Consider the following 13,143-nt stretch of genomic DNA (forward strand, 5'->3'; position numbering starts at 1 on the left):
ATTCTGGCTATAAAACTTACTAAAGTCTTGCCTCTGCAAAGCTCAGTGTAATGTTGAAAGGCAAAAATAAATTAATCACATTTCTGACTTTTAATTGACATTTGTTATATCTTTGCCCCTCTAAGTGGTGGAAGAACAAGTTATTTGTTATTTTTCTAAAAGGCAGTTGTGAAGCCTTAAATACTTCATCAAGTCAGCTATCACCTATAAAATCTCTTAGCACTCTGTCAAAACATATTTAAATCAGTTTTCCACTGAATGAGACCATATCTTCCATGGATAAATTATATCATGCCATTTAACAATATTGAGCAATTTGATTTGTATTCACTTGATTTAAAGGATTGAACTTTGTTTTTATTGACTTTTCCCCTCTTTGATCACTAGTAATCAAGTCCTTTTCAGGATTAAAAATGTTTCCTAGTATTTTTGTGTAGATTTTTGTCATTATTTTCTTCCCAAGGAGAGAAAAGGTGATTTAAATGGTTATGTAGAAGGATTACCTGTGTCTAGTCATTTACCCTCTGGGGTAGTTCAAGACAAATCTGGTGAACTGTCATCTGACATCTGTCAGTAGAGCTACTTCTTGTGACTCATGGTCGTTCCTGATGGGAGGCTAATATGCAGATCATTTCTCTCTTCCTCATGAATGTAAATTTCCTGAGAGCTGGGGTGGGAAGTTGATTTCATTGGCAGTGTATTGCTCACATTTACCTTTTTATACTAAAGATAGGTAGAGTAGAAATTCTTCAGAGGATTTACATATCCTCACATCTATTTCCTAGTGACCATGAACATTATCTAAGGTTTACATGACCAAGTTCTAAATAAAGATTGCTCTTAGAAAAGGACTCAAGGAGGATAAACCTAAAAAATACCAACACTTGACTTATTCTTTGGACACTAAAATGGAGTCCACCTTCACAGTAAATGGACAGAGATTACATTTTTGCTGAATTTTATTTCAGTTTAATGTTTTCAGATGAGTTCATTTTAAGAGTCTCATGCTCTACCGACTGAGCTAGCCGGGCTGATTGATGAGTTCATTTTAGAATCATAAATGAAGTAAAAGATGGAGACAAGTAATTGAAAGTTAATTGATACTACTATTACAATTGCTATTAATGGATATTACTATTGCAATTGTCTAGATTAGAAGTCAACAGTCTTTTTCTGTAAAGGGTCAGGTAGTATTTTCAGCTTTTCAGGTCATGTGGTCTCTGTTTCAGCTCTGCCATTGTAGCGTGAAAGCAGCCACAGATAGTCTATAAACAAATGGGTATGGCTACATTCTGATAAAACTTGATGTACATGGAAATTTGATTTCAATTTTATTTGTCATGAAATATTACTTTTGGTATTTTCCCTCCAACTATTTAAAAATGTAGAAGCATTCTTAGCTCACAGATTTTATAAAAACAGATGCTAGGCTAGGATTTGACCTGTGGGCTGTGGCTTGCTGACCACTGTTTTCCATCACTACAACCCACAAGCAAAACTATTTGGAATCATCTTTTTGCATAGATTCTTTGCCCTTTAGGAGTTTACACCTTGAAGATTTCTCAAGTCTCTAGAGAGGATCAAGAAAAAAATAGCCCATTACCTTCCCTTGGTGATTTAATCACTCACCAAAGACAAAGCCAGATACTCTTCTGAGTTCCTTTTATAGTTCTGGGACTTGATTGTGGATATTGATTAGGAAATGATAAAATAAAACAAGTGAATTGGTTCAAAGTAAACCAGTAAGATTGATTTAAAAGTCTTTTCTCATTGTGATTTCTATAACATTTATTGCTAAGGTAACTAGATTTGGAGATAATATTCAATCTCTTTGACAGATTTCTTTCAGTTAACTATTTGGAAGTAACATATATTGATGCATAAAAGTAGTGTCAACCTAGATTCTTGAGCCCTGGTGCTGGATAGGGTTCCCTGGCAGCACTGGAGCATCCATTGAATGTATTCAGGCCATGTACACCTCAGTCCACACATATTTACCAAATCCTATTTTAAGACTGACTGAACTGCAAAGGACACTTAGGATTCTTTTAATGATTGGTGGTTCAAGAAACAGACCTCCAATTGCCTTGAGCAAGATATCCCAGTTAGGCTTTTTATTTGCTGGAATTTTCCTAATCTTATTAAAGACTCCTGGATGAAGAATACTGTATAAAACAGCTTGTGGATATTGGTAAATTTGGTTTTGAAGGGAGTAATATTCCTTTTATCTTAGCTAGCCATCTAAGGGTTTCCATCTAAGCCATCAACAGATTTCAAATTACCATTTCTTGGGTTAAATTAATAAGTCCAACCAGTGGGGATTATGCAAATCTAAACTTTCTTTCACAGAGCAGGAGTGACAATTGCATTATTCATGGGTTTGGGCCTTATTAGGTCTGTGAAGGTTTTAATCCATACTGATGTTCCATCTTCCTGGCACCTCCCTTTATTTTTGCTTCTCTGTGGCCTTTTGTTACAGAGCTCTGACACCCCAAACTATCATGGTGGATACATGGATAAAGCAGGGGGGCTAGTTGAGAGGAACTGCGGGGTTGCAGTCTGCAAAGGTACACTGGCTGAATTACCTCCTTTCTGAGCTACTCTCTTAATTTGTCCTCTATGTGGTCTGCAAACCAGCTTGCCTCACAGTTTGAAAATGGGACCTTTTTATGTTACTGTGAGAAACCTGAGTGGGCAAGTGAATATTAGTATTTAAACTAGAAGAGGTCACAGAGAATTTCAAAAGCTGTAAACACTCAGGAATCCAACAAAAATCAACCATATCATGAGGCTCTGGCATGTTTTTTTATGAGTGGGATACATCATTCTGCTTGAGTTCCTTGCATTCAGGACATTTTTGCAAAGATGGATCAACTCAGCAAGTTTTATATTCTGAGAGAATGAAATGTTGTTACTGGAGTTAAAGAAAAATCAATCTCAAACCTATTGGTTTGAAATGGCTCATGTAAAAAAGATTTTATAGTTGCTATTTTCCACACATATGCTGAATGCTCTTTAAAAAATTACTTCTAGGGATCACATGTTAGGGTGTGTGCATTTGAGTAGGAAACACGGTTCATGGCAGGGAAGAAAAAGATGATGAGAGCGGTCAGTGAATGCACTTTCAGTGTAAAGACAGGGAGTGAAACAAGTGACCACAGATCAAAACCCGGTCCTCAGAAACACCCACTCAGGATTCACCCACAACCTGACTGTCTTGTTTAAGAAGATCCATGATCAGTTTGATTGTTTTGGGCATCAGCAGTGTCTCTGAACAACCCACCTGATATTGCCTTCCTTGGCCTGTCAAATCCCATCAGCAGTTTATTTTCTCTGCCATCAGCCTTGCCTCAGCCTTGATTTTGAGCAGGTACTCATTCTGAGCACACCTATCTAGTACTCCTGCCAGTTTCAGTCACAACAGAGTTCTTTTTTGACATCTAATGTCTTTTTTGACAACTACTGTTACCCAATCTGCCACACCCACTCCTTCCCATCCATGTTCTTTGAGAATTTAGAGACAGTTTGCACTGTTGTCTTTGAGCATCTGCTGAGTTTTGGGCACATTGATGAGGGTCCTGATTCAAAGGCATCTAGAAGGAAGTAGAGAATTGCTAACAGGCCTCCTCAGTTTATTTCCTTCAAGGCCAGTCGTATTGGCTTTTATGTACCTGCTCGTTATTTGTGGATATTTTAAAAATAGTGTCAGTCTTGATTATCTAGGCCCTGGTTGTTTAGCCTGTGGGTCCCTCATAGCCTCCTCTTCCTTCCTCTCTCTGTCTCCCTCAGTGGCAGTCTCCTTATTAGCATATTTTCCAGTCCTGATGCTTCTTAAAGGCAAGTACATGTTAATCCTCTTCTTCCCTGTCATGAGTTGAAGCATGGCCCCCTAGAAGTTACACATCCTAATGTTATTTCATTTCAAAAAGGGCTTTAGCAGATGCAATTAAGGATCTTGAGATAAGATCATCCTGCATTATCCAGGTGTACTCTAAATTCAATGACAAGTGTCCTCATAAGAGACACACAGAGGAGAATGTGACATGAAGACGGTTGCAGAGATTGGAGTGATATGAAGTCAAGAAACTGACCACCACCAGAAACTAGAAGAGCAATGGGATGGATCCTCCCCTATAGCCAAGAAGGTGCAGCTGCACACTCAATTTTTGTTGTTTTAAGTCACTGAGTTCATGTTAAGTTGTCAGATTAGTTACAGGAAACAAATACATGCTCTGTCCATGGTATCTGGTGCGGGACCTAGAAGATAGTTAGATTCTCAGTGATTTTTCTACATTAAAAAATGATTTGTGACTCAAGGACTTATCAGGAGAAATAGGGCAGTACTGGTAAGAATGACCCCATTTTAGCTTATCCGTGCTTTCCCTGTGTGCTGCTTTATTTAGGTTAGTAAAATATTCAAGTTTAAACCACCAACGTGATTTTCCAATGGAATAACAAGATGTTTTTCCAGGCTCCTTGCTAGAAATTTAGGTGGTTTTTGAAAATGAGAGCCATCAAACCTTCCCTGACAGGTCAGTGTCGATATTCAGAGGAATATAGGAATGGAAGAACTCTCTCCTCACCTCAGAGACCTATGTGGGCAAATTCAGGGCTGCCTTGCAGATGTGGCTTAAAGAAACCAATAAGGGTATTATTGTCTGGCCACAGTAATAATCTGATATTTATGGTGTCATCAGTCAAATTCTGATCATGTGATCTGCAAAGATCTGTGAAGAAGTCTAGACATGCTTAAAATTCTCTTACAGGGTAAAACTTGTGTTCAATGTATCTATTAACAGATGTAAAGAGAAGCATAGTTAGATTATTTCCTCCAACAATAAAATAGAAGTGGTCTAAATCAACATATTCAAATTACCTGGAATGATTAAATAAGAACAAAGCCATTATCCACCATGCTGGAAAACCTTGAAGGTTTTATTCTCAGTATCTTTACATTAATACAGATGCTTTTGATTTTGTGCTGAGAAAAACAATCTGTTACACATAATGTAACTTTAATATACAACATAGAAACTCATCCTAAGTTAGTTACAACAAGGGCCTACAAAAAACTTCATAGGAAAAAAAGTTATCTAATATTGCCACCATATTTTCTAATAGACTGACCCTGTCAGACCCTGTCACCAGTGCTCAGCTCTGTAAACAATGGGTTATTTCCAGGTTCTAAGGAATCATTAATAATCACTAAAATCAGTCTAAAAAGTTCTAGCACATCACTATATACTGTACAGTCCTTAAAAATAATTTATTGTACTGTTTCTAAAAAAAGGTACTAGGGGTATTCGTTTGCTGTTTCCACATTCTGGAGCTGCACATGAGCACTTTCATCTAATATCCTAAAAACACGACAACTGAACTGCAATTCACAATCACAGAGATGAGGTGGTGGAGTCGAGGACTTCCCGGCCGTTGCACACCGTCGGCACGTATGTGCTGGCAGAGGCTGGAAAACAGGACAGAAAATGCTGCATTAGTCAAGGGGGCCATAGAGCTACTGGCATGGACAATCCTAGATACTAGTCAAAATTCAGTGGAAAACTCATTTTAACTTGGCTTTAGAAAATGCTAGGTGATTTAGTGCTGCAGCAGGTCAAGTTTCAAAACGTGCTCTGCACAAAATTAGTGTGTATCCTGGATCTTACCTCCACTAATGTCATACCTCTTGGAGAGAGTTGATAAGCATAATCACTGTTGAAAGAAGTCACTTATGGGTTTAAAATTAACTTCGGTAGTTTCCAAACTGGTTAAAATACAGTGCGTAAAATTGAGTACTCATGGCAATTTACTTAGAATGTTAAGTTATTATTTTTCAATACCTTAATTAATTTTGTTCTCTATGGACAGGATGACTCTGTGGACCCAAGAGTCATCTGTGAACCCACTGCCTTTGAGAGTGGTTTCATGTGTTTTCATTCTTCAAGTGGATAATCTCAGTGAAAATTCTGGTGAGAGCTGAGTTGTAAGAACTTCAATTTCATAATAGTTTGCAGAAAGAAAGGCATTTCAAAGGGATGATGCTTCTATTAGTGACAACAGTGATGACCATGTCAGGGTGTGAGTATAATATGTATACAAATATTCATTCTTTTTATGGGTCATCATTTTCCTAGATGAAATTCCTAACTGAACTTGTTTTGAACATTTTTTTTGTGTGTGTGAGAAATATAAAGGCAGCTAAGTTATATTTATGTCTCCCTGAAAGCTTTTTCCTTTTACCGAATGAGAACAAAAGCAAGTACCCCCATCCTCCATGGGATGAAACGACATGGCCAAGAGAATCAGTTAGCAATGGCCTCACATTCCCCTTTGGAACTGCTGACGTCCTGTCCTTGGTCTGTCCATCTGGCATGCTCTGCACTAGAGGAGCTGATCTCCTTGGCTACCTGACCACAGCCCAGGTCAAGCTGCCCAGTCAGCTGTCTCATTCTTTAAAGACATAGCTCTCTCAGTTCATCAAGTAAACTAACTTCATGCTAAAGTGTTCATGTTTACTATTGCACTGGAAATATTCTTGCCACATGAAACTTCATTTTTCATAGGAATGTCTTTAAACATGAAGGAGAAGCTAACTGTGAAATTTGCTACTATGTGGCACTCAGTGTGGGAACATTCACCATGGTTGGGGCACTAGAAGTCTGTCAGCAGACACCCTGCTAGGGAAACTCCAGGCTCTCAATTCTGTGCCATTTGTCTTGGTGTGTGAGAGAAAAAGAAAGTCAAGTCTGTGTGGCTGCCTAAGATTACAGAGGAGTCATGTGACGTGCTAACTCTTTTGGAGCTTGTTCCCTTTTTAGGATGAGGCTCACTTTTCTTTACCGTGTGAGCCCACAAGAAGCTAGAATATCCTGGAGGACAGGGATGGCATAATCCACATTTCCTGAAGCTTCCATGGTAAAGACACAGTGCGTACCAGATAAATATTTGATGGAAGGTGATGCATGATAATAATTATAAATGTGAGGGCATTAATTTATTCTTTGCAAAGCTTCTTCATATACTTTATCTGATTCTTGCTTCATCAAAGCTAGATAAGGCAAGAGAAAGAACAAGGTGAAATGAAGTTCAAGCCACAGTTCACGGGAAACCAGGGCAGTGCTCCTGGCCACTCCGCGTGTACTTTCTCTACGGCTCCCTCGCGTTCACCTGTCTACCTGGCATCTCCACGTGGCTGTTTAACAGACATTTCAGAATCCAGTAGCCAACACATAATTTTGATTTCTTGACCTGTCCCTGTTTAGTCTTTCTTTTCTCAGTGAACAGTCTCACCATCTGGCCAGTTATCCAAACCAAAAGTCTCCCATTTACACGTCCTTCCTGTTTTCTCTCTCCTCCCGTGTCAAACCTATCATCAGGCCCAGTCAACTCTGTCTCCACCTCCGGCTGCTTGTCTGTTTGAATCCAGTGCCCTGGGCCAGGCCAGCATTCTCTGTCTCGGCTGCTGTAACAGCCGCACCACTGGGCTATCTGTGTCCATCCTTGCTTCCCTGCAGTGCTTTTTCTCTGCAGCGGCCAGTGAATTTGTAGATGTAAGTCACCCACGTACGCACCTCCCGTGGCCTCTCTGTGTTCTCCTGACTGTGGTTTATAAATCTCAGCATGATTTAGACCCTGCTTAGCTTTCTGAGTTCATCTAATTCTCTCCTCCCCCGACTCCCCTCCCCTTTTGATTTTGTTCTCTAATACAGAATATCTGTTTCTCAGTTTCTGGCCTTTTGCAATAGCTGTCGCTTCTACCAGGAATATTATTCCTTCTCTTAATCACACATCTGGCTCCTTCGCATCATCCACATGTGAAATGTCATCCTCTGGAAAAGGCTATCATCCAGCTATCTAGTCTAAAGTAACCAACCAGTTACTCTCTGTCACGTTACTCAGTCTTAAAACTGAATTTTTCCCTTGCCTTTTTTCCCCCTTAGCATCTTAAGTCTTACACTCTTGACTAGAAAGTTTGCTTGTCTTTTTCATTATTTTATTCATCTTGCTGGTTGTGTAATAGACACTGTATAAATACTTTTTCGAATGATTGTATGAATGGTTGCCTTTCAAAAAATGGTGGAGCCAGTGGAAATTTCAACAGGGGAAATAATTTATTATCCTGAAGAAATGACAGCAAATGTGAGGCTTGTGAGAGGTCTTGTTTTGGAGCGAGTTGGCCTTCCTCCTTCTCAAGTCACACGGTGGCCTCAACTGTGCTTGCAGAGAACTGGCTGGGCTGTGAGCATCCCATAGCAGTACAGCCTTTGACATTTTGACTAAGCTCTTCATCTTTTCCAGGATCAAGTTTTATTATTTCTGTGCAGGCTTTTCATTTTCAGAGATTGAAAAGGAATGATGTGTCATGGAGGTACGTCTAGCATAACCAGGGATTAGTGTGTTAGCTCCTTGCTGTCCTCCTTGAACCTGTCTAATCCCTTCTACCTGCATGTCTAAAGATGGTGTCAGAAACCTACTCCAGTGTTCCCCATGCTATTGTGGAATTTGATGAATGCTATCTTAAGAGTGCACTTACGATCTGCTTGTTCACTGCATTCTAATTTCTTAAAAATCGGGTATATTTTGACCATGTAGGTAAGAAGTACATGGACTGCAAAGGTAGGCACATGGAAAATTCTCAAGCTATTAGTGTCACATAATCTTCTGCCAAACATCATGTGAATGTCATCATGGAATGTTACAGAGTAACCTGAAATGATGTACCTGCTTCATAGGGACTTTAAAGGGAACACCCTATGTTAGAATGTCTAAACTATTTGAGAGGAAGATAGTGCAAATTCAGGGTCTTCTTGCAAGGAATAACAACAGCAAAAAAACCCACAAGACACTGCAGTTTTATTTCTTTCCTAAACACTTTTTAGTGTATCAAAGGGGGTTGTAACTTGTATTTTTCTGCTTTGCTTTTACTGTTTCATCTGTAGCTTTTGTCAGTGCATTTTTTATTATGTAAAAGATATTCTCATTTTTGTACATGCTGCTGAATATAGCAGAGGAAATTACTGTTTTATGAGTTTACCATCACAATTACTTTGCCTTTCATAAATATTTTACATATGCCTCCTGTATTAGTCCATCTGTTATTCCCCAAAGTAGTAAAATATGTGGAAGAGGAAAGTATTGTCATTTTCGTGTGTGTTTGTGATGAGCTTTTCTACGATTCTGATGAAATTCTCACAAGACTTTTAATGGCATAAGTTTAGCCTATTTTATTAAGTGCGGTTAGGCAGATTTCTATAATTGTCCTTTCTGTCAGAAATAAGAAGTGTGCAGGCTTATTTTTGGCTTTCCTGGGAGTGGGGGTGAGTAGCTGCTGTTACTCTAGGTTAACATGGTACTTTTTGCTATTTAAAGTGAAAACTGAAGAAAGCTGTAAAAGACCCAATAAGTTCTGCAGCTGACCACAGAAGGACCATTCACGTCCATCAAAAGGCACGTTTTGCTTCACAAAAGTTGGTGAAGCTTTAGAGATCAATGCAGCCAAGTGGCAGCCTTGTCCAGCACCATGAAATCCATTTTTCTTGTACCAGTAATGCAGAGACTGGCCAGGCTTTGGAGAAAATGACCCAATTTTTCTGAGTAACTGGGCTCTCAATCAATGCTAAACATATTTATTTAATAGATTCTCATGGACGCCAAGTCTGTTAGTCAGTTCAGTGGCTGAGACTTGGTTCCTGAGAATCAGCGTGTTACTCTGTGTAATACATCAGACTTAGGAAAAAAATAAACATTTAAATAGAACAGACATTCCAGTCTGTTTCCATCTGTTCCATTTCCTTGCTCCCAGTGACCCCGAATAATTTCTCCCAGTGTGTCTGCTTGTTTAGAGATTTTACTGCTATGGTCATGGAATACAATTTCCATTCACTGTCTGTTGCCTTGTCCTCCTGCTTTGTTATTGAACCTGTTTTTGTTTTACTCTTCACCTTAATTTACTTGTGCTAGGGCCCCTTGGTCCCATTTCAAAAGAAGTGCATGCATTGATAATGTTGTCTGGGCACATGTGACACTGCTAGCCAACCATTTAGTAGCCTTGCTATGTCGAGATTTCTCAGTAGGAGACAGAGAATCCATTATTAATAATTTAATTTTCCCTTTATGACCAAAATGTCTTCAACTGTTACCAGTAGTTTGAAGAGGAAATTATTTTGTATAAACTCAAGAGTTAGTTTCCAAATGTGGAGTTAGAACTTAAGAAAGCAAAGATTGCTTCATTTAGTGATTCATTTCTAATGAGACAAGATTCATGGAAAGAGAACCCATGATACAACTTAATTACCTTATCAACAGAAATTCCACTTGATCTTCAACTTAATACCTCAGTCCATTTTGCCACATAATGCTGCCGTGTTTTCTTTCCAATTATGTTCCTTTATCTTCTCTTCCCTCCCCCAAGAAATACCAAAGTTGGATGCACAATTATCTCTAAGTAAAAATACTCAAGAAGTTTTTGTACTGTTCTACTTATTTTTTGTTCTTCTCCCCTCTTCTTAGTTGCTAATCATCTGTTTTTCCTCTTTTTTTTTTATCCAAATGTGTTCTCAGGCTAGGATCAGAAACTCACTTACAGCAGTTAATTCAAACAACCAATAGGAGCTCTAAGTGCTACTACATCTAGGGATCCAAGTCGAAAGCTGAAAGTGTTAAACTCTGATAAAATAATGTCAGGTATTAGTCCTCCTTTCTTGTGAAGCTGATCCTGATGGCCTCATCTTCCAATTGTCCCCAGCATCTGCACACTGTATTGGCTTCCATCACTACAAGCACCCTGATTTAAGTCATCATCTGGGCTAGGCAGCAGCCTGCTAAATGAGGTAGGTCTCTGCCTGCTCCCTGTCTTATATTCTGCCCACACCGCCAAAACAATGCTTTTCGAGTCGGGTCTTGCCACTTCTGATGAAACCCTTCGAGTGTTTTCCCAGTTCTTTCAGTAGAAAAGTAAAAGTCCTTACAATGACCTCCAGAATCCTAAAGGATCTGCTCCATCTTTGTCCTCATCTCTTCTCCCTTTCACCACTTACCTACAGGCTCATTGCCTCTTTGGCCCTTTGCACGTGCTGTTTCCCATGTGTGGAATGTCGTTTCCCCAGATGTCAGCATAACTCCCTTCTTTCATTTCCTTCGTGACTCTGCTCAGCGTCACCTTATCACTTCCTCCCACTTTATAAAAATAGTAATACATTCTATTCCCCATCTGCCTTATTTGCCTGTGTTCCCTATTGTTTTCTACACATTGCTTATCAATCAACACCTGAGTTATTATGGAGTATTGGTTTCTCTGTGCCCCACCTTGCTTGATGAGAATGCAAGCATCATGAGTATACAGTTGGTCTGTTTCATCCATGACCACGGTGCCTAGAGCTGAGCTTGGGCACAAAATTTCTTCAATCCAAGTGTGTATTATCCATCAAATTGGTCACATTTACTTGGTTAGTGTTTCCTCTCCCAAAGCCTTTGCAATTACTCCAGGTGAGGTAGAAATGTTAAAAAATTTTTTTCCATATGAGTAGGCATTTTCCTGCTATAGGCATACAGATATCTCCATTTATGGATGTTCTCTAGAGAATTTCACTTAAAATGTAAAAGAAGTAGATGAAATAGGATATAATAAATTGATGTTAGACCCTTTGCTTTGTTTTAAGGTATTGATCCTCTAAGATCAATGTATGGACAGTATTTGACTAAATACATATTTTCTTTTTTATTGACATATGTGCATAGTTCTGAACATGGTACACTGTTCTTAAAGGCATTAATAAATTTGGGCATATGACTATAAGTATCCCTCATACGATACTAAACTCTCTGGTTTAGGAACTTTGAACTGCTGTGTTTACATTCCGTTCTAATATACAATATAGAAGAGAAACTATACAACGTAACTTAATTCAAGAAAGTGAGGCTTTTAAAAAACTATGTTAATGGGAGAAATTCTATCTCTGACATAGACATTTAGAGAGGGTCACCATTAATTATATTCCTTTGTCTTCATCAAATCAGGTTTTCTAAGAAACTTTGTGGGTAGCCCTTTTGGAATCCGTCACCTGGTCTGTGTGCAGCCAGGGTGTGGGGATCACAGGGCTTTCAGAGAGACATGATTTATGGTGCTGAACTCCTTGGTATGGGTTTTGGAGAGGAATACAAGTCTGCACCCATGCCGTTAGAACAAGATGATGTCATGTGCTGTGCTTAAGAGAAAGCTTTGAACTTAAAAAAAAAAAAAAATCACTGAATTTGCAGATGCTAAGATTCTCAGTGTCAGAATGGTCTCTGAGATGAATTCTGTGACTGAACCGAGGCAGAAACTCCAGAGAGGCCAGAGGAGCCACAGAGAAGCTTTTGAGAGTTTTATCTATGACTTCAGTTATCAAATTCCATAAAGTACCTAATAGATGGGACCTTGGTTTTCTCATGTATAAATGTGTTTGTTAGAATAAATGATCCATATCATCCCTTGCAGCTCCAGTCTCTGTGTTAAAGGAGGTGGGCTATAGTTACTTGGGGAAAACCTAGGAAAATAGTAGAAGTAAAGAGAAAATGATTTAAAGGTTGTGTAAGAGTGGTTGTGAGACAAGTAAAGGGAAATGTCCAATGAAAGGAGAGGAATTAAACATCAGTTCCCTGATGTATATGGGGTTACCTGTTACAGATGGAGACTATCGTCCCTTCCTCAATGAGGGAGAGAAAGGCAATAGAAAGAGGTTTTCAGCAGTGCTGTGGACTTGGCTTTCTTAAGGGAAAATGGATTGGCGTCTATCTGATTCGGATGCACTAGGTGTATTCTGCCTGAAGCAAATGGCTTAACTTGCTGAAAACTATAGGCTCTTCCTACATTGGTCAGAGAGGGTTTATGTTTATAATATACTTATGCCTGTGGCAAAGAAGACTGTCACTTCAGTGTGGGTTGCCAAATTAACTTCCTAATTTGCTGGCCAGTTGTTATGAGACTCCCTGAACTGTAAAGTGCAGGTATGTTATACTGTTCTTCTGAACTATCAGTGTAGAGAAGAAACTTGGTATTATGTGCTTTTTTTCCTTTTATATAGTGCTATTCAGCATTGAACAGTGGCTTGCCCCCGCCAACTGGGGTATCTTCAGAGCTTGACCACTGAGAAGTACAAAATCTGGCCC

General features: G+C 39.1%; 1 protein-coding gene across 3 annotated transcripts in view; it reads right to left on the minus strand.

Moving 5' to 3' along the window:
- Window positions 1–4,951: 4,951 nt before the first annotated feature.
- GRM3 (glutamate metabotropic receptor 3) overlaps window positions 4,952–13,143 on the minus strand; it is a 226,397-nt gene continuing 218,205 nt past the window's right edge. For all 3 annotated transcript variants that reach the window (XM_061166332.1, XM_061166331.1, XM_061166330.1), the window contains one exon: window positions 4,952–5,464. In XM_061166332.1, the coding sequence (XP_061022315.1) occupies window positions 5,391–5,464 (74 nt within the window). In that variant the 3' untranslated portion in view covers window positions 4,952–5,390. The remainder of the gene's footprint in view (window positions 5,465–13,143) is intronic.

Source organism: Dama dama, chromosome 18, assembly GCF_033118175.1.
Source record: "Dama dama isolate Ldn47 chromosome 18, ASM3311817v1, whole genome shotgun sequence".
Taxonomy (NCBI): Eukaryota; Metazoa; Chordata; class Mammalia; order Artiodactyla; family Cervidae; genus Dama; species Dama dama.